Source organism: Equus przewalskii, chromosome 3 (assembly GCF_037783145.1).
Source record: "Equus przewalskii isolate Varuska chromosome 3, EquPr2, whole genome shotgun sequence".
NCBI classification, from domain to species: Eukaryota; Metazoa; Chordata; class Mammalia; order Perissodactyla; family Equidae; genus Equus; species Equus przewalskii.
Window position 1 is genome coordinate 75,861,708 of NC_091833.1, and position 26,194 is coordinate 75,887,901.

At 40.4% G+C, this 26,194-nt stretch overlaps 1 protein-coding gene across 4 annotated transcripts; it reads right to left on the reverse strand.

Annotated features, from left to right (window-relative positions):
• Positions 1–762: 762 nt before the first annotated feature.
• On the reverse strand, positions 763–22,961 carry REST (RE1 silencing transcription factor). 4 transcript variants are annotated; one of them, XM_070612878.1, is made up of 4 exons: positions 22,605–22,961; positions 19,315–20,218; positions 13,239–13,322; positions 763–6,624 (listed from the first exon to the last, which is right to left on the reverse strand). In XM_070612878.1, the coding sequence occupies exons 2-4, from the start codon at positions 20,207–20,209 to the stop codon at positions 4,484–4,486; spliced, it is 3,120 nt and encodes a 1,039-aa protein (XP_070468979.1). In that variant the 5' UTR covers positions 20,210–20,218; positions 22,605–22,961; the 3' UTR covers positions 763–4,483. The 4 variants fall into 4 exon arrangements, with proteins under 4 accessions (XP_070468979.1, XP_070468980.1, XP_070468982.1 ...); XM_070612879.1 differs by lacking the exon at positions 22,605–22,961 and adding an exon at positions 21,775–22,307; XM_070612881.1 differs by lacking the exon at positions 22,605–22,961 and adding an exon at positions 21,600–21,832.
• Positions 22,962–26,194: the final 3,233 nt, after the last annotated feature.

Genomic DNA, 26,194 nt, shown 5'->3' on the forward strand with positions numbered 1-26,194 from the left:
ATTCTACCACGCCAATAAAATGATTGGAAATTCATTTTGCTTTGTTCCTAATAAGCACTCTTGCAGGAAGGGGAAGAGAGTGAATCCCTCTCATCAATTCAACACAAAATATTTGTTCTTTCTTATGACTCAGGATCTTCCAGGTCACGTGCTGCATCAGGACAAAATGTAATCCAGTCGCTTCAATGCTTTGCCAGAGGTTTCTCCAACTCCCTTTCCCTTTTCTCTCAACTCCACAAAAACACATAAGCCTTCCACGTACAGCTCAGCTGGTTTATCACTTTCTCTTAGGTTTCAGTTTCTTCTCAGACTTCCAGCAAAGTCAGTAAAATCCTTAAAACTGTGCCCTGACACCTAGTGAACACTGAATGTAACCTAATTTATTGTCCCTTCAATGCATCTTTTTCCAATTAAGAGTCAAAATTTTACTAACACCAGGCCTGCTACTGAGAAGGGACATGCATGTTAAAACTGTCAAGAGGACCTGTGGCTGGGAAGGAATTACTATGCAAAACCTGCGAATTGTCTGAAGGTTGTTTTCTCCCCCACCTCCACCTCCCAGAAATGAGAGTACAAAAGATAGGCTTTTGACTACTCCACTGGACTGTTACCCCAAACAATGAAGACCACCACGGCTTTTCTACCATCTATGGGTTATCTGGGGGAAGTAATTTTGAAAATTATTAATACACTTGCAATTCCAGCAAAATAAATGTGGCTTCCGTGATGTTTGATGTACCAATAATGAACAAAGGCATAAAACACTTTTTAAAACTTTATTTCAACATAACTATGCTTACAGAAATACACTCATATAGGTTAATAGAATGCAATTTAAGTTTAACTTATCCTACACAATTTGGACCAAAAACTTGGTACATGGTTTAAGCTTTAAAAAGGAAAAAAAAAAAAGGATTTGCAATCTGGTTTATTTTTTATCTATTACAAATGTATATAAAAGATCCTCCATCAAATGCTGCTAAAGCAGGCAGCAAGAACCTTGAGAAATTAACCTTTGGTTTGTCTCTGAAAAATAATACGTATTGCACTGTAAAAGTTTACAAGATTGGTGCAACAAAACATTGCTGTAATGTTTCAATGCCAGTTTACAAAGTTCAATAACTAATGGATGTTGAAAAGGGTGGGGAGAGCCTATGTACACATGTGAAACTGTAAAAGCTATCTGATTTAGTTAATATTGCATGTAGATCACAAATCTACACAAACCAAGATTCAGATAATTTCTTCAATCTGAATTAACACTATCAGCTCAGTTCATCTGCTGAGGTCAATAAGAAAACTCTGCATACTAGCTGTTTTTCTGATTTATGCAAAAGAGAAAAATAAGTTTCTTCCCCAGCTTTTCAGTCCAGAACTGATATTATACTACAGGCAAGGTATTCCCTCCACTGTCAACATTCATGGGGTGACATGTGATGAGGTCTACGTGGGTTTAAATTTGTATGAGCACTCATATGCAAAATAGTCCCCTAAGTTAAAGACCACGACTTTAGAAATGACTCTAAAAGATAAAATGGCCCTTCTTGGAAGACTAGAGCAAAACATCCAGCCATAGTTATAAGAAGCCTTATCCAAAAAAAAGTAGCTCCTTGTGAATTACACTCAATAAAAATAAAAAATAAAAAAAGTAGCCCCGAAGAAGCAGCTCTGAAAAGAGGAAAAAATATAACTTAAAATATCTTGAAAACCAATGTGAATATAGGTTCAAAAGATAGTTAAAAGCGATACATTTTCATAAGACTACCTAGGATTAGGTTTATAATGTATTCTAGTATTTCAAGTTTATCTCTAGTTACTAAACAGCAATTTACAAATAACATGTTCACTTTTTATTCCTTATCAAACGGGAAAATTCTAGCTTCAATTCTATCCAGTGGAGGGGAAACTGAGAAAACAAAAGGATTCAAACAGTTCCATGCAAATATCACATTTTTCAAATGGAAGAACTCCCAACTAGACCAGAAGTTCACATTACTAATATGCTTTTCATTGAAACAATTTTTAGTAAGTACAAATACATGGCATTAAGGTTCAGAACCTAATATAGGCCTGACAATCAAGTCCTTGTTTTCTGGAAGAAAGGCCTCAAGTTCCACTCAATTTCCAGTAACAATGTTTTCACAGATCAATTTAATAATAAGGGGTTTTAATTTTCTTCATATTTTGTTTTTAGCGTTCTAATCTTAAAAACTAGCTAAGAAAATTAGTCCAATTCCCCAGAGTCAAGTTTTTCTCTTTCGTAGTATGAAAGAATCCACAAAAACGTCTTCCCCAAACTGATTCCCAATCTCTAATCTGTACTTAACATGAATCTTTTCATATATAATGCAAAAGGTAACTTACATAAAATGTACCCATGAACATTAAAACTAGTTGTTAGAAAGACTTAACTAGCTTTATAATTTAAGTTTTAAACATAAATATTTGCAGCTTGATCTTCTGTTGACAATGATTGTCGGAGCCGAGAATTCACCTAGAATTCAACATCATTTACAAATTCCCATTCATGCACACAAAACACACACCATTAACTCACAACTTACTCCTCATGTCTTGAGAGAATCTTCTGCTTCTTTAAATCTTTGGCCTCCCAGTCAATTCCAAGTTCAAATGTCTTTTAACTCAAACTTCTCTCTCAGATTTTTAACAAATTTTCCACCCACACTTCATCAATGCTTTTCCTAATCTTTCATGTTGCACTGCCAAACTCTGAAACCTGCCTCAAAGAGATCACCAGATAAGAAAAAATAAATGAAATATAAAGTGGTTATTTCAGAATAGAAAATGGGAGATGAGAATTTTTAAGATTCCCTATTGGGATCATACTTTATTTTACTGCAATGAATACCTGCTATCAACAAGAAAAATCCTTATGTTGGATTCTTTCATATTCTTTGGCAACTGTCCAAAGAACCACCAAAAGTTTGGGAGTACACACTCTTTTTCATACAAAGTGCCCCCATAGGAACACTAGGCTAGCTACAACTCATTTGAGGCCTCACCTGTAGAAAGAGGCTGTCATAGGGACAGCCAGGACACCCACTAGTTTGTGGAGATCCCTGAGAAAGTGTGATTTTTTTTAATCTGGACTGTACTTAAGTCTCACCAGCGTTTTTCATTGTATTCATAGGAAGTAGCAGCTGGTCTACCAGCACTTAAACTACCTTTCTCATCCTAGGTTTTCCATATAGTTGCTATGGCTTTGGAATCTCACAACTGATATTCTGTATAACTTGAAGGAGTAATTATGTCTCCTAATTCCAGGTTTGCAGTTTCCAAGTATCACTTACAGTTCTTTATTCAGCTGAGGAGCCATATGGACACCAACCATCTATGAAAAAGGGTTTCCCTCAAAGATACGACTCAACACTGTACACTTAGGAAGTAGCTGTACTAAAACAAAATAGGCCCCAAAAAACTTACTTATGGTTGGTATTTGAGATAAACATCTTTCAATATAGAGCCTAGTGGTTTATTTATTGCAAAGTTCAAACTGAGAGCTACAAATTTACTACATCCATTTAAAATAAATAACTTACATGAAATACAGATTCTGGCATAGATATAAGATGTGAAAATCAAAATCAATGGATTGAACCTGCATATTTCATTTGCTCACAAACTTGCACACTAATATTCTGCAAAAAAGACAATTGCAGCAAAGGAAAAAGAAAACTGCCCTTTTGCAAACAAGACTAAAAGCATCCCTCCAAAGAGGACAAAATCAACATGCATATATATGTATAAAGTGTTACTGCTCAACACAAATGCTATTTCTAGAAAAAATTGAACTGCATAGGTTAAAACAAAAAACAATGTGCAACATCTTAAGCCATTAAAGCACCAAAATAAAAAAAACACACCAAAATCATTGTTTTTATAACGATTAACATACACAAATAAGAAATATTGATCAAAACTCAGGAAGGAAATACCTGGACTGATACAATGTCCGTTGTTGGGAGAATTTTTCTTCAATTTACATGTCTCTTCTCATCTCTAAAAAAATTTTAAAGTGCTAACTTTATATAAAGCAGGCAAATTCTTCAAGTCATTTGCTATTTAAGTATGCCAATTTTTATGGAGCTAAACAAGGAACTAAGAATAAACTAAAGTAAAACAGGAAGATAGCCATCAGGAGAAAAACTGACAAGTTATAGCTGCACAAAGCAATAGAACGCTGTAATACCACCTTGGCCTTCTTGTTTCAATTAAATGCATAAGCTAACAGATTTACATGTCTGCTGGTTTAGTATACTAATACACTAACTCCCTTGGATTTGCTACACTTTATACAACAATAGGTATACAGAGTCCTAAGGAAAAGAGTGCCACTTAAAAATCAACACTGGACACTAATTAAAGCAATTTTTAAAATAAATGGTTGTCTACTACTATAAATGAATGTAAATTTAGTAATAGATCTTACAACCTAAGAAATGAAGCCTTGTCCAAAGTTTAATTACTCCTGCCCTTTAGCTGCTTTTTCAAGGAAGTATACATTAACCAAATGGCGATTGAGGTGTTTGCTGTAATCTTTTTCCTTTCTGAAAGAACGATCACAGAAGATACAAACAAAATCTCCCTCAGCCACTTTGACTGCCAAGGCTTCCTTTGCATTTTTTCTACTAGTTTCCTGTGGAACTGGCCGAGCCCCATTCAATCCAGAATCATCACTACCCTCTGACATGTTGTCACTCAGGTCACTTCCATCATGACTGTGGATGCCTTCATCTTCATCCATTTCCTGAGACTCATTTACTGCCGTGGTGACAGGAGGTGATGCCACAGCAGTTTTAGACACTGCTTCTTCATGTTTTTCTATTGGTAAGGGAAGAAGCAGTGGTGAAATTGGTTCTTCAACTGCTGAGTCTTTGCCAGGGGGATTCTCTGTTTTGTTCTCATCTGTGTCCATTTCCATTTCACAAAGCATAGTATCAGCCTGATGGTTACCATCTAAAGTTTCACCCTCTGGCACATTCAAGTTTTGTTCAGAGGATGAAATATTGGCAGATTCCTTGATAATAGCAGCAAGACCAGTTAGACTCTTATCTGCCTCTTCTGCTTCTACTTTTTCAAGAGGGGCTTCTTTATTTCCTTTGCCTTCAGTGAATAATTTTTGGTCTCTTGACTCCTCTTCTTCTAAGGTTTCCTTTGGCAGCAGTGGTGATGGTGGTAAAAGATGCTGTGCACCTGTGCTCTCCTTTAGAGGCTGGCTATCTTTAACAGGCACTAAGCCAACTTCAATAAGGACTTGCTCCTTCCGTGCCATTTCACTCTCCATGTTCAACTTTTCCTTTCTATTTTCTTTTCGAGGAGACTTTTTGGGAATCAGCTCCACGTGAACAGGCCCCTTCTGGACAACTTCTATCTGAGCAGCCCCCATGGGAGGAGGAGGCTCTGTCTGAGCAGACTCTACGGGAGGAGGAGGCTCCATGTGAGCAGACTCCATGGGAGGAGGAGGCCCCATCTGAGCAGCCCCCATGGGAGGAGGAGGCTCTGTCTGAGCAGACTCCATGGGAGGAGGAGGCTCTGTCTGAGCAGACTCCATGGGAGGAGGAGGCCCCAACTGAGCAGACTCCATGGGAGGAGGAGGCTCCATCTGAGCAGACTCCATGGGAGGAGGAGGCCCCATCTGAGCAGACTCCATGGGAGGAGGAGGCCCCATCTGAGCAGACTCCATGGAAGGAGGTGGCTCTGTCTGAGCAGACTCCAGGGGAGGAGATGACTCCATCTGAGCAGGCTCTATTTGAGGAGGCTCTGTCTGAGCAGACCCCCTTGGAGTAGTCTCCTTCTGAGCAGGCTTGCTGCTTTTTTTACTTGATTTATTTTTCAGAGTTTTCTTCTTTGTACTTTTCCTCATGCAAGTATTTTGCTTTTTATTCTCCTCTACTTTGCTGTCACCTTTTGGCGCTTCCTGATTATTTTTGGATTTTCTTTCTGCTTTCTTTTTCTTTTTTGTCAAAGGTTCCTCATCATTAACAGGATCTTGTAAAGAATGGGCTTCAGCTTCCATCTTCCTTTTGCTTTTCTTGGTTTTACAGGGTTTTTCTGAACTATTTCCTATATGCACATCCATCTCTTTAGTTTCCATTGCTGATTTGCGAGTTCTGGTAGTCACTTGGATCGAAGCATTACTACAAGGCTTTTTCTCTTTTGAAACACTATCTTTTTTCTCCACTTTTACAGACTTCTCATTTTTCTTTCCAGCCACATCCCCCTTTATTTTTGTCTGCTCTGTTTCTGTTTTTTCATTGGTAATATTGTTATCAGGCAAGTCAGCCTCTCGCTTTTTGGTTTTCTTTAGTTTCACTTTTGAGACATCCATCGTTTTATTAGGACAAGTCGGATGCTTAGATTTGAAATGATACTGCAGATTACACTTCTTGGAAGCTGCATAGTCACATACGGGACAATTGAACTGCCGCGGGTTAACATGTAGCTCTACGTGTTTTTTGAAGTTACTTCTGTCTGCTGTTTTGTAGTCACAGTGTGGGCAGTTAAGAGGTTTAGGCCCATTGTGAACCTGTCTTGCATGGCGAGTTACTTCATGTTGATTAGAGGCCACATAACTGCACTGATCACACTTAAATGGCTTCTCACCTGAAGGTAAACAAGAGAGGTTGAAGACATAGATTAAGAAATGAATTCAAGGTTTTATTAAAATACACTTTATAAGGAATTGGATATTTAAAAAAAAAACCACAAAAACTATTTATTGAAAAGATTGTATCATGCACCTTATTTACCATATTTATTTGTATATCTTTTCTCTATCCCTTGACACTGATTCTCAAATCAAAACAAGGAATAATTATCTCAGTTAGCCATCATCTTTTAAAAAGTTCATCAAGCTAGGGCTCTCAAGCACTATTAAAGAGCAGAGATTCATCAAAAAGTACACAATAATTGGCAGTTGGGCTCTGGATGTCAATTTGGAGGCAAAGAGACTCAAAAAGAGAAAATAATTTAAAATTTTTTATGTTTAGTTAGAACAAATGTATAATGGAATAGAATATAAAATTCATATATTGTTAAGGTAAATCTTGAGACTTCAAAGAAATTTCCTGTACTGCAGACCTGCAGGTGCAAAAGTTTTAAAATACTGCTTTAGCCTCAGGGATCAAAGTCATCTTTAAATTTAACCCTTTTGTCAATCATGGCAAGAGTTAAGTTTCATTCAACAAACTTTTCCAATGCCAGAGTTGCTATTTTAAAACAAAAATATAGCCAAGTCAGAAAACTTTTCTTGATTTTTTCCCACCTTCTTCTAAAAAACAGGCAAAAAAATTAGGTACATGAGAAGGGGCATACAAATAGATATGGTATGTATAATAAGCAAACAAAGTCATAATCACAGGTACATACAAAACCAGAAGCACCCACACCCCCACCCCCACATTAAAGGCGTACGAGTAACACATTCTACCTGAATACATACCCATCTAGTCACACTCTAGTAAATATTACCAAATGGTATCCATACCCCACTGGTCCAATGGAATGCATAGTAGAAAAATGGAAATTGACATTTATGAAAATTCATCTCTCAAACATTCTCAAATTCATATCAAATCTTAATTTTTTCATAAAGCAAAAATACTCAGACATTAAGTAATAACCATGCAGATGGTAAGCTTTACCATAATTATAAAATGTCTGATGATAAAAGATTCAATCACAGAAACAAAAATTTATCCAGGTACATCAGACTGGATAAGGAGCTAAGTGGATGGGCCTAAACCTCTTACCTGCCCACACTGTGACTATAAAACAGCAGACAGAAGTAACCTCAAAAAACACAAACAGCCACATGTTAACCTTCTCCATGTTAGTCCACTAATAGATTCACAAATAGAGGTTTCTACAACATGCTACATTAGTCTGTACTTGGCCCTATCTTGTCCTCTCCAACGAATCACTTCAATGGAGGCAAACACTTGCTTAACATATACAGACACAGAATGGGGAAAGATAAGCGGCATAAAAGTTAAGAACTTGTTCTAGAGTAAGAATATCTGGGGGATCAAATATGGGCTCTGCAACTTACTGTGAGATCTTGAGCAAGGGATTGAAAGCTCGACTCAATTTCCTCATCTGTAAAATACTCCTGAGTGTTGTGAGCTGTTAATAATCTAATTCATATAAAGCACTTAGCATAGGGCAGATAGCCAAGCAGTCAATGTGTATTACCCATAATTCATCGCTTTGGGAACAGACTGGTAATTTTTAGTGTGGGCAAACAAAAGGGAAGATTTATGTGTTTATTCTGCCTTTCCACATAAACTCTACCTCTGAGCAAACAAGTACCTGATTAATGGATTTATCTCTTTATGAAAATATTTGTGCTAATAAAATAATTAGAATGAAAATATCCACCACTTCATAACCCCTAGTGAATGAGGGTATTTACACAGCAAGCATCAATCAAGGTGCAAGCCTCTATCTATGAAATGGTCAGGGAATGAGAGGATACAGGAATCTGTTTAAAATTCGATGGCAATATTTTACTTGCTCCATTCATCACCACCCCCCCCCAATTTTGTTTTACTGCCCTTAAATCTTGCTTGTATTAGAATATCTATTCATCAAAAGTTTATAGTTTATTAGTACCTAGCTGAATATAAATCTTTTTGCCCTGTACTAATGATTTTAACTTAAGTGCCTTTTCCAATTCTGGTAATATTTACCTATGTTCTTCACCTTTACAAATGTATCAGACGTCTACTTTATACTTCCAAAATTAATTTATAGATGTAAGGCAAATTCAAAAGAGGAAAGATTTTTACAAGCTTTATACATTATCAAGAATGATCCAGAAAGAACAGCAAGGGAAATTTTTAATTAAAGAGTAATAGGGGCATAGGACTGATTACTACTCAGCAATAAATGCAAAGTCCTGATAATGCAACATGGGACGAATCTCATAAACATTTAGACAAACATTCTTTTTGATAGAAGTCAGAGTACCACTTCGGGGAGGATGGCGGTACTGACTGGAAAGGGTAAGGAGGGAATTTTTCTGAGGGTGGTAAAAATGTTGCATGTTTTCATCTGGGTGGTAGCCAAACACGTGAAAATATACATAAAGTCATTGAGGTGTATACTTAAGATATGTGCATTTTCATGTGTGTAAATTAAACCTCACTAAAATACTGTTTAAAAATTATTCTAGAATTCACAAAAGACTCTCAAATCATAACATCTTTCAAATAAACCCAGCTATTAAAACAGTGACTCCATAATAATCATCAAATACTTGGTGAAAGAAAAATAAATTTATTGCAGAATAAAATATTTTTCCATCTTAAAAAGAGTAATAAATGGAGGTGGAACTTGGCCAGTTGTTAATTCCCTTTAACAAATATATCCATTACACTTTAATGGAGAAATATTCAAAATGAACTCCTATGCTAGCTGGATAGGGAACTAGCCAGCGTGATACAAAAAATACCATAATAGCAAAAATAAACTGGATGTATTTCATAGTACATACATCATAGTAGCATCTCTACCAAGAATAGGAAAGGGAGAGCTGAGGACAAAATGTCAGTGCCTCGGGGCCGGCCAGGTGGCTCAGCGGTTAAGTGCACAGGTTCTGCTTTGGTGGCCCGGGGTTCGTCGGTTCAGATCCCAGGTGTGGACATGGCACCGCTTGGCAAAAGCCATGCTGTGGTAGGCGTCCCACATATAAAGTAGAGAAAGATGGGCAGGGATGTCAGCTCAGGGCCAGGCTCCCTCAGCAAAAAAAGGAGGATTGGCAGCAGATGTTAGCTCAGGGCTAATCCTCCTCAAAAAAAAAAAAAGTCAATGCCTCTAGGACTACCTAGGCGAGCATACTCTAATACCATTAGGTAGAAACACCACTAAAATGGAGAATAACACCAGATTAGGTTAATGTGTCTATTTTCACCAACATCCAATTTTCTTTTTCACCAAACCAACATCCTGATCCCATCCTAATTTGGCATGAGACGACCTACCCTATGGATGAAAGTGCTCCAAGTAAATAACCAATGTGGTTTTGCTTCATAAACCAATCTTTTTGTCAGTTTAGCTAAAATGTACCAACTCAACAGAGCCTAATCTCTTCCAGAAATAAAGGACCGAGCACACACATCTCTTCCCTAAAACACATTCACATGAACAAGGAACCAAAATGCCCAAGATGATCTGTAAAGATCAGACTTCAGAGCAGAGAAGGCACCCAAGACCAAGATATTCACTCCATGCAACCCAGTTAGAAACACCACACCTACTCAATTTCACCTAATAACTTAGCCTCACTTTACTGCAAGTGTTATCAGTAACTTGTATTCAAAGTCTTAAAACGTAGGATCTGCTGAAAATAAATAATTCAGCACACTCATACACAAAACAGATTAACGATGTTTGTTTCCTGTTTGTGACTCACAAACTTGGCATCCAATACAAGACAATGGCTCTGCTTTCTCAATACACTGTGGTTCCAATTTCACTATGCTGTAGCTTCTTGAATCTTTTTTTTTTTTAAAAGATTTTATTTTTTCCTTTTTCTCCCCAAAGCCCCCGGGCTACATAGTTGTGTATTTCCAGTTGTGGGTCCTTCTAGTTGTGGCATGTGGGATGCCGCCTCAGCATGGCTTGATGAGCAGTGCCATGTCCGCACCCAGGATGCGAACCTGAGAAACCCTGGGCCGCCCAGGCAAAGTGTGCGAACTTAACCACTGGGCCATGGGGCCAGCCCCTTGAACCATTTTTTTAGCCATGATGTTCTTTTAACATGTTGATAACTGAAAATGGGCGGGTGGAGGAGTCTGAAGTCAAATCCTAGCTCTTCTAATTTGGAAGAATGACAATTAACCTTAGATAGAGAATTTATCCTCTCTAAACCTGTATCCTAATCTACAAACTAGGATTAAGTATTTTAGAAGTACTTAGAGATAACAAATCCCAATTTTTCAGTACTGAGCATGCATTCAGGAAATAGTAGTACTACTGATTAGTAACAAACTTTTAAAATACTTGCTGTACTGTAACAAACAGCAACTACCAAAAATAATCTTTAAAATATAGCAAAGAAAATTCAAAAGACAAGAGCAAACTCAAAATCGTTCAGGCAAAGATTATTGACTGGTGTAAAATACCATAGATAAACACTTACAGAATGCGAAAAGTATTATGAATTCAATGAAAAAATACAAGTGTGTCATCATTCTAATCTAGTGACCCAGCAACACTAATAATGGGTCAACCAGACATGACTCCAAATGAGACATCATGAAGTAGGTATCAAGAATTTAATTTCCAGTGTACAAGTAATACAAGGCACAGGGACAGAAGAAAAACTTAATGACACCATGAGAAAGACAAAAACCAGAAGGGGGGACATTTTACAGGAAAGGTGATCATATTTCTTCAATGCCTTAGTTTCCCCATTTGTAAAATGGGGATAATAATAGAACTTATACATCACGGAATAGTTATGAAGACCAGAGTCAATTCATGTAAAGCTCTTAAATGATGTAAGGGCTAGAACATAGCTATCAACAAGACATGATGCGGGGCCGGCCCCATGGCCAAGTGGTTAAGTTTGCGCACTCCGCTGTGGCGGCCCAGGGTTTCACCAGTTCGAATCCTGGGCATGGACATGGCACCGCTCATCAGGCCACGCTGAGGCGGCCGGCGTCCCACACACCACAACTAGAAGGACCCACAACTAGAAATACACAACTATGTACCAGGGGGCTTTGGGAGAAAAAGGAAAAATAAAATCTTTCAAAAAAAAAAAACCAAAAACAAGACATGATGCCTACCCTCCACAAAGCCTGTGATAGCATCCCAGTTACCCTCAGAAAATGAAACCAGGAAGCACCCAGAAGTAATATAATCAAGGATTCTGATTAAGTGACCCAACTCAATAGCTTAGGACATTTACAAGGAACACTCAAAGTATATTAACATGACAAGCTTGTATGGTCAAGAAAGGCTAGCAAGCATACTATGTGACCCCTTCATAGCCGCTCAAATCAGAATCTGTACTAGAATCAAGTCTTATTCATCACTGACTTGAGACAGCAACATCCAATAGAAATAAAACGCAAGTAATATATGTGATTTTAGTTTTCTAATAGTCACATTACAAAGGTAAAAAATAAACAGGTAAAATTAATTTTACTATTTAGCCCAATATACCCAATATCATGTCAACATGTAATCAGTATTTAAAAAAATAGATAATTTACATTTTCTTCATACTCTTCGAATTCCAGTATGTATTTTATACATCTTAATTCAAGCCAGCCACATTTCACAAATTCAATAACCACATGTGGCTAGTGACTACCCAATCAGACAGCACAGATTTATAGTGACTTAACTTAAAAGAGATGGGTCTACATAGACTTTTGTGAACAGCAAAATTTTAGTGTAGAGTTTGCCCACAGGGGTATATATTCTAAATCAGGAAGGAGAGTGCCGTGTTCTGATCAGCCATGGCAGTTCACCAAAGGTCAATCATGGCCAAAATGAAATAATTATCCAATGAAGACCACCTATGCTAATATTTACTCTTTAAATTGGCCACCTGCATACCTTGAAAATGGGGACCAATTCTGGCTGGTGATCATACTTATTTCAGTCACTGCAGTGGATGAATCTCCCACTTGTTAGAGTCCTGCATTTTATCTACTGTAGATTAATATATTGGTATCCTGGTATCATTCTGTAAAGTTTGCTTTTCTAAATCAGTCCTCAGAAGTTCTATCAACTCTCCAAAGAGAATAAACCCAAATTTCAAGACTTGAGAAGCTAAGGAATACCTGGAACCTGGCAACCACACACTATGAAACTTGGCGTTACACTGCGGTGAGGAGGGAGTTGAGAAGGCAGGAACTGTTCAAAAGAAGGATGAATCAATCTTGGTATATGCTATCAGTTCAACTTTTATCAGAGTCATGGAACTTGTTGAAGACTTGATGAAAATTAAGGACCCTGCTCCCAGAAAAAGTACATATGCACATTTACATTCAGTTTTAGGAGTTCTACCTAAGGACTCCTTGTTAAGAATCTCCCTTCAGACACAGTTCCACATTAATAGAACACTGATTTTTAACTATAAATTTCTCAATTATACTAAAAAATAAGCATAAATAATGACCCAGTTCCAGGTCTAGAAGAACTTTCTTTTAATGCTAGTTTACTAAAAATGATTTTAAAAGTTCCCATTTCTTACCAACCTGAATGAGTACGCATATGTCTAGTTAGATGAGTCTTCTGAGAACTTGAATAAGGACAAAGTTCACATTTATATGGGCGTTCTCCTGCAAAAATATAATGATTAGAGTTTAAATATGATAAAATAAGGCAAATACAATTCTCACTAACAATATATACAATATTTAGTATCAAGCATTTTTTTCCCCTATTCCTGGCAAAACGGTCAATTTATACCAAGTATTGGAAACAGAAATGATTTAATTCAGAATTCATGTAACTACATTATTTCAGCTTTGCTGACAAAAAACATCACTGGCTTTCTGAATTCTCACACCCCTCTTAATTTTCACAGTAATGTTACATGTTATTACATTAAATATTAAGAAGAAATGCTCCTAATTACTTTTTTTAATTAGAATTATCCTTAAAAGAATCTACCCAAATTTTCTGATGCTATGGTTTGAGTCATTTTTTTAATCCTTGTAAATGACAAATCTATCATTTGAAACTGTTAGCTTAAAGCAAGAATGCTTTTGAGTGGGGATGTTGTTTTAAGCTAACAATTTCAACTGGTAGATATAACTTTTATGAAATAGGTCAGTGTTAAAACAAATTATACTCATAAAGCCATAGGGACTGAGAGCAACTGAAGATGAGAGGCCAATGATTTAGTACTAAAGAATTTAAGACTCAAAGGCAGGAAATGTGTACTCTTTTTGGACATGGGTTGTCAACGACAAAACAGATTCAAAAAAGAAAAGCCTGACAATTTGTTTTCATCTAGACTTTGGCTACAAGATAATAATTATGACCTTGGGCAAGTTTCCTCATGTATAAAAGTAACAGTACCCTTACTTCCTAGAATTGTAATAATTTAAATTAAAGATAATACATGCTGAGCATTTAACACTATGCCTGGCACATAATAAGGGGCTCAAAAAATATGAGTTTTTTGTCTACACAAGAAGATAGAGTACGAGATGTCTAATAAAATGAGACAGGAAACGAAAAGATAGAGTGAAAAAAGGAAAAAGAATGTGGTGATAAGTGGGAAATGTGTTCCTAGTAACTGTTCAGCTTTAATTAGCTGGTAGCTATAGATCAGCTATAAAGAGCTCACAGCAATAGAATGCCTACTTTGACCTGGAAGAATTTTAAGATAGTTTAAAAAATATTAAATGTATTTCTGTAAAGATACACAAATGGCCATAAGCACATGAAAAGATGCACAGTATCATGAGCCATGAGGCAATGCAAATCAAAACCACAATGAGATGAAGACTTTACATCCACCAGGATGGCTATAATCAAAATGACAGATGTTAATTATTGGGTCAGATGTGAAGAAATTGACAAGTATTGATTAGGATATGGAGAAATCGGAATCCTCATACACTGCTGGTAGGATTGTAAAATTAAATTGTGCAGCAACTTTGGAAAACAATTTGGCAGTTCCTCAAATGATTAAACATAGTTACCAAACAGCCTAGCAATTCCACTCCTAGGTACATACCCAAGAGGAAAAAACACACGTCCACACAAACACTTGTACATGAAACATTCATAGCAGCATTACTGATAACAGCCAAAAAGTGGAAACAATCCAAATATCCATTAACTGATGAATGGATAAACAAAATATTGCATATCCACACAAGACAGTATTATTTGGCAATAGAAGGAAAACAAGCATCACACATACAACATGGATGAACCTTGAAAACTTTACGCTAAGTGAAAGAAGACAGTCACAAAGGACATGTTGTATGATTCCATTTGTATGAAATGTCCAGAACAGGCCAATCCAAAGTGAATTGAATGGTATGCAAATAGTATCTCAATTAAGCTGTCATAAAAAAAGTTAACAGAAAACTAGTTAAACAGCACTATAGAGTAACATGAAGGATTGATTAAGGCTAATCTACTTTTTTTTTTATTTCGTGTGCGCGTGTGTGTGTGTGTGTATGTGTGTGTGTGTGTGTGTGAGAGAGAGAGAGAGAGAGGGAGGGAGGGAGAGGGAGAGGGAGAGAGAGAGATGGGCCCTAAACTAACATCTTTTGCCAACCTTCCTCTTTTCGCTTGAGGAAGATCGTCCCCTGAGCTAACATCCACGTCAATCTTCCCGTTTTGTACGTGGGACACTGCCACAGCATGGCTTGATGAGCAGTGTGTAGGTCCACACCCAGGACCTGAACCCACGAACCCTGGCTACCAAAGCAGTGCACAAACAACCACTATGCCACCAGGCCAGCCCCTGGGTAACTTACTTTTAAATCCTTTAACAGAATAGGTTGCTTCTGTCTATGCAATTCTACAATATAGGCATAAATACTCTAGAAAAATTAGTGATTTTTCAGTCACACACAGGCAAAAATGTCATCTTTTAAAGTAAAATTTGGGAACTGACTAAAAATTAAAACCACAAAATTTAAATTCTTTTGATTGAAGACTCATATAAAAATAATCCTCAGCCCCCACCATGATAATTACCTTTAAAAAGAGAGCTCTCAGAACTCTGAATCTTAGTTGTATGTGACCTTGGGCATATCACTTCAGGCTCTCAAAGTCTGAAGTTTTCCTCAGTAAACATGAGCTATTATCACTTACTCTGTTTCCTCAATGAATTGTTCTAAAGGCACAGAATAGAAGAAACACCTAACTTTGGGCTCTCAATAAAAGAACAGAAGAAACTCATTAAATGAAACCAGGCTACCTCAAGGAGAAATGAGAAGTGATTCCCTCAGAGTATCATTTTCTCATCTCCACTCTTCAGAACTAGATGAATTTATTTTTCCACACAGTTTTCAGAACCATGAATTTAACACTAAAGATATTCTCAGAATTCACATAATCAAAATATTATCCCTCAATTTATACACCACCAAATTGTTTTAAAAATCACAAATATGGGGCCAGCCCCATGACCGAGTAATTAAGTTCGTGCGCTGGGCTTTGGCAGCCCAGGGTTTCACCGGTTCGGATCCTGGGCACCGACATGGCACTGCTTGTCAGGCCATGCTGAGGTAGCATCCCATGTGAAGCAGACGCACTCACAGCTAAGATATACAACTATGTACTTGGGGGCTTTGGGGAGAAGAAGGAAAAAAAAAAGATTGGCAACAGACATTAGCTCAGGTGCGAAACTAAAAAGAAAAAATCACAAGTAAGCTAAAACTAGGGGTAGAAGTCTTTCACAAAAGCATTAAGACCAAATGGTGGGCCGGCCGGTGGCGCAGCGGTTAAGTGCGTACATTCTACTCTGCGGCCCAGGGTTCGCCGGTTCGGATCCCGGGTGTGGACATAGCACCGCTTGGCAAAAGCCATGCTGTGGTAGGGGTCCCACATATAAAGTAGAGAAAGATGGGCACGGATGTTAGCTCAGGGCCAGTCTTCCTCAAAAAAAAAAAAAAGACCAAAGGGTTTAACACTAAAATATGAAATGAGATATGTACAACCAATGTTAGCTATGTAAATCATAAACTTATTGTGGAAATTTGGAGAAAATCTTAAGTAATGGATGGTATAGTTAACTATATATAAAATATATCCATTAAAAATTAGTCACCTAGACTGTAATTAGATGAAAATAAACCACTATAACAAAAAAATTAAGAAATTGCAAAAAGTAGAGTTCTCGTTTTTAAAAAAGAACCCTGGGGCCGGCCCCAGGCCAAGTGGTTAAGTTCGCATGCTCCACTTCGGAGGGCCCGGGGTTTTGTAGGTTCGGATCCTGGTCGCGGACCTGGCACCGCTCATCAAGCCGTGCTGAGGTGGCATCCCACATGCCACAACTAGAGGGACCTACAACTAAAAATACACAACTATGTACCAGGAGGCTTTGAGGAGAAAAAGGAAAAATAAAAATCTTTAAAAGAAAAAAAAAAAGAACCCTTCCCTTTACATCAAAAATTGGAAATACACACCAAAACTGAAATTTTCCAGTTCTCTCCATTTCCCTTTTTTCCTTCCTTCTAAAAATGTTCTTAAATTGACAATTTAGATATATTGTTGAAAACATTTTTAGCTTTTTTTGGGAAGAAATTTTTTGGGAAAATAATTTTTCAGTGACTCAACAGTTCTGAAGTTAACAAAATGCAACTGACAAAAAATCAAAATTTAATAAGACAAAGGCAGTGGGGTGCTGGTAATATTCTCTATGTTGATTTGCATAGCAGTTATGAGTATACATCTATTTGTAAAACTTCATCAAGGCAGACACATAAAAGTCACACACTCTACCACATGTCATAGTTACTACCTGAAAGCTCTATTACAGCCAATTCTAAATTAGGCCCCAAGGTTTTCAAAAAACTGTTAAATGAATATGAAGTACTTGTTGCTGAAGTATATATGGTTTCTAGGATTTGTTTTAAGATATTGTAGGTGAAGTTACTTTAGTCTAACAGTTGGTCTAATTCAAACTGTTAAGTGATTGATTGGGTAGGATTCCCAAGTAACTTTCACTTCCTATACTATGTATTTTTGAAATGTTTGAACTTCTTTACTATTGAAATAAAATGGTTTCAAAGCATGGAGACAATCAATCACAGGTTACAACAAACTCCAAAGGGTCCACGAATTCTTTTACTTAACTAGATTTTAAAGGTTTAAATACAGGAGCCATGTGCTGGAGCTTAGAAACCTTACTGCAGGTGTCTTTCTTGTAATGGAATTTCACCTGCAAGTTTTATTAAGTCTACCACTTAAGCAAGCAATTATCGATTTCCTTCCCCACTTGTCCCACTTTACTGTGGGGTGCAGTCCTGCAGAGTGAAAAGTCCTGCCAAAGGGACCAGATGCAAACAGCATCCCACAGCCCCTTTTCACTTGTGCCCCAAAGATTACACTACTAGATACTCCATCCACATTTTATTCAGACCAGTAATCAGTCCTCAAAGATACCAATTCTTGCCAGGAAAATGTAACATAAATGTGAAAATTAACTACCAATAGTTACAAACATTTCATTGAAAAAAATGAGACTCTTTAAAAACAAAGACTTGAAAGTCAATTTAAAAGTGAACAGTTAAGGGGTGTTGGGGGAAAATGGGAAGCAACCACTAGGAGATAGGGATTTATCTTTGGGGTGAAGATGTCCTAAAATTCATTGTGGTGATACGATGGTTGCACAACTCTGTGAATATACTAAAACCAATGGACTGTAACGTTAAATGGATAAATTGTGTGGCACTGGAATATATGTCAATAAAGATGCTATTTAAAAAAAAATTGCCAAAAAAATAAATAAATTGCCCAACGTGACAAAATATTGATAACTGCTGAGTATAGGTGATGGGTACATGTCAGTGCAGTGTGGCATTCTCTTTACTTCTGAGATGTTTGAAATTTTTCATATTTTTAAGACTGTTTCATTTTTTTGATAGAGTGCCCTTACAAATTAGAAAGGTCCTCTTACCTGATACGTTTGTTTGAACATGCTAACGCTATTGTTTTTTGTCTGAAAAACAGCTGCATTTTACATACGTGTTTGCTTTCTTAGGAATATGGTTTCAAGTGTGGTAATCCCACCAAGCTTTTAAAAACTAGTTCTCATGTGTCTAGGTTTTGGGGACAAGTGAAGTTACTCCACTTAGGAACTCAAAAACCTAAGTCAATGTTTTAAAAAGTGTGAGGCTTCTTTTAAAAGGAGCTATGCAAGGGTTAATCATTGGATTTTTTTCCTTTTTGTCTAAGCCCTTAATTCCTTTGGGAAACTACACTGCATCTTAGATGTAATGTATTCACTATTAACTAAATACATCTTCTAAAAAGAGAGTAGTCTAATTTAGCCAAATGGTCTATCCCAAGTTATTAGAATACGTATTTTAGGAAGAGCATTAATAAGATTTCTGTTGGCTAGTCTTGCAAATAACACTCAGTGCTTTTATGTGTTCTTTCACTTAATCCTCCAATCCTATATACTGTTATCCCCCTGGAGAAACTGAGGCACAAAGAGGTTAAATAACCTGTCCAAGGTCACAAAGACAGCAAACAGAACCAGGATTTGAACTAAGTCCCCTTTCTTTAGCACTATTTTAACTACCCACTCATTTAACTATCAGGAGTTGAACTTTTGGACTAAAAAGGTCCTCTTACCTGTGTGAGTTCGAACATGCTGAACATAATTGTTCTTTCTGTCTGAAAAATAGTTGCATTTTCCACACGTGTATACTTTCCTGGGAAAATGGTTTCTCAAGTGTTTTCTCCAGTGATATTCGCTGACTGTGGTGTATGTGCAGATGATGCACTTGTAGACTCGTTCATTATCCCCAGCTCTGGTGTGGTGTTTCAGGTGAGCAGTATAGTGATCATAGCGATTGGTATTGTAGCCACAGCGGTCACACCGAATGGGGCCCTTGGAGAAATCTCCCTCTTCTGCAGTGGAGGAACCAGATTCCCTGGCTTTAGCTTGCTTCTCTGCACTTTCTTCCACAAAAAACTTCTTGGCACTATGAACTCTGATGTGATGCACAAACTGTTCTTCAGATTCCGCTTCATACTGGCATGGCTTACAGCGAAAAGGTTTGGTCTTCAAATTCTTGCATTTGTCCTCTGCTCCAGGTGTTTCGGGAGGAAGATCTTTATTTGCGTTATAAATTTCTGGGGCAGCTGATACCTCAAACACAGGCTGTGGTTCTACAACACTGAGTTCCAAACTTTCCAGTTCCATGTTTTCCAGTCCACTGGGTTCACCTTTTATTTCAGGAGACTCCTCAAGTCCTTCTCCATCACTATCTGAAAAGTTGTTATCCCCAACAGGCATCAATTCTGCCATCTGCCTTTCTTCGCCAACCAGGTAATCACAGCAGCTGCCATTTACTTCCCCAGTTAAGGCCACATTTGCCAACATGATAAGCTGAGGTGCAGCCAGTTCAGCTTTGGAGAGGTCATGCAAATCGTACATGTCGTTAGGCAAGGCCATACCCATGTTGCCACTGCTGGTGAACAACCCTCCTCCTCCAGAAGACTGCCCCATCACCTGGGTGGCCATAACTGTATTCTGAATTCAAAACAAAACAAAAAACACAGAAGCACTAGTTTAGACACCACTTTTACTAGTCTAAAACCAAAACATCACTGTAATTCCTCATAACTTTAAAAAAAAACACCTTTAAACCCAATGAGCTTCATTAACTAATAAAAATAAGCCTTTAAAATATTTTTGTAATTCTGAATTCTCTTTACTGCAGTCACCAAAAAAATTTCTATTTCCCTACAAAAAACTCTATTAATTGACATAACTCATTCATCACCTAGGTCTACCACTGGTATGCCTTCCCCTCAAGTACTTTTCAATTTTTTGGTAGAAAAAAATAAGTAACCTTGATTTTTAATGTTAATTAAAATTATTTTTTAAATTACAATCCATGAATAGTACACTGCAGTCCTCCCAATTCCCCCCTTCAACAGTTTACAGGGCTGAATCAGAAAAGGGAGAAATCCAAAAGCCATAGTGCGCATTTATTAGGTCCCAACACGCCTGGAAAGTAGAAGCCTGTAATAACCGGTCAACTGAATTGAATTTCCTATGAACTCAACTAACTCTAGAAGAATAAACTACTGTGAAAAAGTACCACTTAGTTTCTTATTTTCTCGATGACTTGGCCTGTTAAAAAAATTCGGACCCTTTTTCCCGTGAAAAAGGAAGTTTGGTATACTTAAAACTTCACAAATGAAAATAAAGAATCTTTCCAACCCCCTAATAAAATAATGATACAACTCAACTCGACAATCAGCAACATTCTCGCATTGTGCTTGACTTGGCCTACTTGCCTGGTGGAAGCCATTACAAGATCACCTTCTTGAAAACATGCTGGGCTTTTAAAATCGTCTTAACCACGTTCCTTTCCAATCTAAAAGGTGCTACTCTCAAAATTAGGTGTTCTCTCGCAAATCAGAAAAAGCAAAGTAAGTGGCAAGTACTAAAAAAATTAAGTTAAATCCAAAATATAAAAAGTAATGTTTCACCCCAAGTGCATACACACAAACCAGTTGAGTTATACGTACCAACAAAAGTCGGAATCAAATGCCATCACAGAAAACAAACCGAAGGCAAAAGCTGTCCCTGGGCTTTACCGTCCTGGCTACTCGGTAATTTACCCCAAAACCGACTTTTCTAATACCTCCCCAACCCCAACTGCCATCCCTAAAGGAATTTTAACGTTTGTCGGGAAGACCATCCCAGCACGGCCCGAAAGCCCAACGTGTTGCACGAATTCCTCTGTGCTGCTGCCACCAGCGCCGGCCTCGGCGGCGGCATTCCTGACTGAAATAGGCATTCGGCCATTTTCTCAAAATACCAAACACAAAGCAGCTCTTTGCAAACTCGGGCGCTCTCGCTTCCTCTCGGCTGGGCCCGCTCACTGCACACATTTACACACCAACTCGAGGGAGTCACCCCAGCACTCGTCGTGAAGCTCCTCCTGGGCTCTCCCACACGAAAAAGGGGCAGCCGGGCACACTCGAGGCGCCGCGGGGCCGGACCCCGTCTTCCCAGTCCCGGCCGCCCCCTGCCCGGCCCGCGGGCCCGAGTCTGGGCAGAGGGAAGAAAGTTACCGCGTCGCCGGCGTCCCGGCCCTGTCCGCGCCTCCGCGCTCGCCCTCCGCAGAGGCCAGGGGCGGCTCCGCGGGCGCCCTCCGGAGGCGTCGGGCCCCGAGCGCCGGAGGGGGCCCCACGCGCGCCCCGGAAGTTTGCGAACTCACTCCCCCACGGCGCGCCGCGGGACGCGCGCCCCGGCCCCGCCAGCTCCGGCGGCGGGGTGGCCGGGCGCGGAGGGCCGCGGCGGCGGGGCGGCCCGAGCGCAGAAATCGCTGTCCAGCCCCATTGGCTGACCTGCCCGGGCCCCGGGGCTGACTCAACCCGCCCGGCCGCACTCAACGGCGCCTTCCGGCGAAAGGGAGAGGCCGGAGAGGGCGGGGGACAGGAGGGCCCGCGGGCCGGCGAGGGGCTGCGGCGCGACCTGAGAGCAAAAGGAGGGCGAGGAGGAAGTTTCAGGACTGGGGCTCCAGGCAGCTCCGCGCGGTGGCCTCAGGACCCGACTCCGAGCGGCGCCCCGGCCCGCGCGGAGGCGGAGGCGGCGGCCCGGCCTCGTCTGGGGAGGGGGCCCTGGCGCCGCGCCGCTCCCCACCGACGCCCCCGGCCCAGCCCCGGGGCCGCGCCGGTGTAACCCGATCCCGCGCGGCCGCCCGCCCCCGCCCGGCCCGGACGCCGCCGCCGCCGCCGCCGCGGGAGCCACAGTATCTGCAAATCAGCCCTGGACAGCGCCTCGCTCCGCGTCCTTCCGCGCCCTCCCCCTCCCGCCGCCGCCGCCGCCGCCACCGCCACCGCCGCCGCCCGGCCGGCCCTCCCCCACCCCGACCGAGCCCCCAGCCCTGCGCCGTGCTTACCGGCCTTCCTCGGCGAGGAGGGGTTAGCGACCCGGCGTCGCCGCTCCTTCTCCGACTACTTTTCTTTGTTGCTGGAGTTTCAGGGAAGGGGAGGGGGAGGGGGGAAAAGTTGGGCGCTGGGGCCGTCGAGGCCCGCGAAGGCCCAGGAGTGGGGCTGCAGAGAGTGCTTAGGCCGCCGGCTCTGGCCCCGCCGTCCCGGGCGCCTCCGCCGCCGGGGTCTGGGGCCCGGGGTCTCGGCGGCGCTGGCTCTGCTGCTGCGCCGCGAGCTCGCCGGAGCCGCACATTCCAACACAGGAGGCTGCGCCGCGCACCCGGCCCGCGCCGCCGCCGCCGCCGCCGCCGCCGCCGCCGCCCGCGGGACACGCCCCCTCCGCCGCCCGCGCGCGCCCGCGGGACACGCCCACTCGCCCGCCCGCGCGCGTGGCCGCCTGGCGCGCCCCGCCCCTCGGCGAAGGGGGTTGCTCCGGGCCCGGGGTGGGCTGGGGGCGAGCCGAGGGGGAGCCGCGCCTAATCCGCCTGGCCCCTCGCTCTTGCCCTTGGGTCAGAAGAGGGGCGAGCCCCGCTCCCTTTCTGGATTTCTTTTATAAACAAACAACAGAAAAGTTACCCCCCAGCCCTGGCGCGCATGCATGAGAATAGAGCTGTTAAAAGAGAAATCTGCAGGCTTTGACCGTTCTCTTTAGAACTCTCACAGCCTTTGAAGTCTAAAAAGCCCGAAAATACCCTTCAGAATTTCTTCAGGTCTCCACCCATAGCCACCTTTAACTAATTAAGCTTCGTTTTAAGCTTCTACGGTAGACATTCATTGAAAATTTTAAACATTCAGGGAGGAAAATGCAATCAGTTCGTGAGTTGTAAGAAGAAAATGTTTCGGGAAGATCATGGACTCAAAACAGTGAGAAGGAGGACAAGTCCCTAGACGTGGCAGGTAGCAGGTCATAGCTGAGCATTCCAAGCACGATTTCAGTGGAGCAATTACCCTCAGCTTACGGAGGGTAAAGAGGGTGGTGAGGCTGCCTAGTGACGTGTGGGAGAGTAACGTGGCTTCCAGGTTTATGAAGCGGGGTAACCATGCATAATACCTAGCACATAGTAATATACTAAAAAAAGAGAAAGTAATTTCATGCTCCTTTTCCCTTCTGTGAACCTGAAATGCCTCCTTAGTCTGCCTTCAATATCTTAAATCACCTTAAATCATTCTGTCCTCAGAAATGCAATGGCTCCCAGGCTCCCTTAAGCCCCTTGGCGTGGCGTTCATGGCCGCGCCTAACCTGATCTAGCTAAGTGGGACTATCCTGGTGTGGTAGAGGTAGCAGCGAGTGCGATTGAGGTTTGGAGTAGCGAGAAGGTTCCTAAGAGGACCTTCTCACAGTGAGAGGAAGACCTTCTCACAGTAGGTGATTATCTACTCTGGCCTTGGAGTATTAGGAGAATTTCAACAGGTGGAAAATAGAGGAAGGAACATTCTGCACAGTGAAAACAGCAAGCTCAAAAACCCATCTATTGAGACTTCCCTAGCTCCTCCTCCAGCTGCCCCAGCTCCTTTTCTTTCAAGTTCCTTCACTTGTTACTCTTATGACAGAGCTTCCAGACTCCTTACTTCCTTGGTCTACTCCACAGTAGGACCCTTGTTTCCCTATATCTGGACAATATATATATATTTTTTAAGATTTTTCCTTTTTCTCCCCAAAGCCCCCCGGTACATAGTTGTGTATTTTTAGTTGTGGGCCCTTCTAGTTGCGGCATGTGGGACGCTGCCTCAGCACGACCTGATGAGCGGTGCCATGTACGTGCCCAGGATCCAAACCAGCGAAAGCCTGGGCCGCTGAAGCAGAGCACGGGTACTTAACCACTCCACCACCGGCTGGCCTCTGGACAATATATTATTAATTAATGCAGCATCACATGCAAGATGGACTGAAGGCCCTAAAGTGCTTAACCACCAAAAAGGTTTTGATTACTTACTATCAAATGCAAGCCCTCTCCATGAATCAAACTTCAAAAATATTCATTTTAATTGAATGAAAGAGAGAAAAAAGAAAGAAATGTAGAAAAGAAGGACAAAAGAAAGAAAGGAGAGAGAGAAAGGAGGGAAAGGAGGGAGGAAAAGAGAAAGAAAGTAAAGAAAGAAAGAACTTTTTTAGGCCTGGTACAAACTTTTCTACATTGATTCTTTTTTTTTTTTTTTTTTTTTGAGGAAGGTTAGCCCTGAGCTAACTGCTGCCACCAATCCTCCTCTTTTTGCTGAGGAAGACTTGCCCTGAGCTAACATCCGTGCCCATCTTCCTCTACTTTATATGTAGGACACCTGCCACAGCATCGCTTGCTGAGCAATGCCATGTTGGTGCCTGGGCTCCAAATTGGCGGACCCCAGGCTGCCAAAGCGGAACATGCGCACTTAACTGACGTGCCGTTGAGTTGGCCCCTCTCTTTTTGTTTTTTTAAGTTTTATTTATTTTTTTATTGCGGTAACACTGGTTTATAACATTATATAAATTTCAGGTGTACATCATTATATTTCGATTTCTGTGTAGACTGCGTCATGTTCACCACCCAAACACTAACTACCATCCATCACCACACACATGTACCCCTATCACCCCTTTAACCCTCCCTTCTCTTCTCTTCCCCTCTGGTAACCACCAATCTGATCTCTATGTCTATGTGTTTGTTTGTTGTTGTTTATACTCTTTTTAAAAATTTCTTTCTTTTCTTTTTTCAGCTAAAATCTGATTTGAGGTTATGGTTTTTTCAGATGTTGTAGTCCAGGGAACAATTCTGGCCTCTATCAAAGCTATCAAAGACATAAACTGTTTTCTTTCCCTTTTTCAGGTCCAAAAAGGAAAACTGAAACATCTCCCTTTAAACTTACTAGACAAATGTCCTTCATTTCCTCAGTCTGACTGCTTACTGGAAATGTTTTATTAATTGCAAATTTATTCCCACATATTGTGATGCAAATAGAATAATGGCAAATGGGCAGCTGCATTCATTTAAAATTAGCAGAGGCTCTTGTTCAAGGGATGGCATATTCAGAGTGACCCAAATTATCATGACATGAAGGCCACAGGTCAAATTCAAGGCCAAGTTACAAATCAATAGAAAATTTCCTTGAGGGAAGCTGGTGCTATGAACTTGAATTCTTAGTTGTTTTTCAAGAAGCTGTATTTTACTTTACTTTTCTCATCCAAAATTTAAAATCTCCTGCAAGATAAAGACTTTGAAATGTGAATGAGTTCTGGTTTTCTTATTTTGAGAATCTGGATTCTTTCCTACATATTTAATTCATCAATTTTTTTATTTTAATTAACATATGTTCTTAATAGTATTTTTCTCTAGAGATTTATTTCAAAAGTTTGGTAAAATATTGTTTTTGAGCTTCCATATGCTTTTTATTCCTAACATGTTTCATTTTTTTCCTTAGAAAAAAAGAGCTTCATTTGACTGAACCCACATTAATGTTACATTGAAGTTCAATAATCTGCTTTAAATGTTACATCTTACTCAAGTTTTGTGTTAATTAAAAATTAGGGTACAGGAGGGGCTGGCCCCGTGGCCAAGCAGTTAAGTTGGCGCGCTCCACTGCAGGC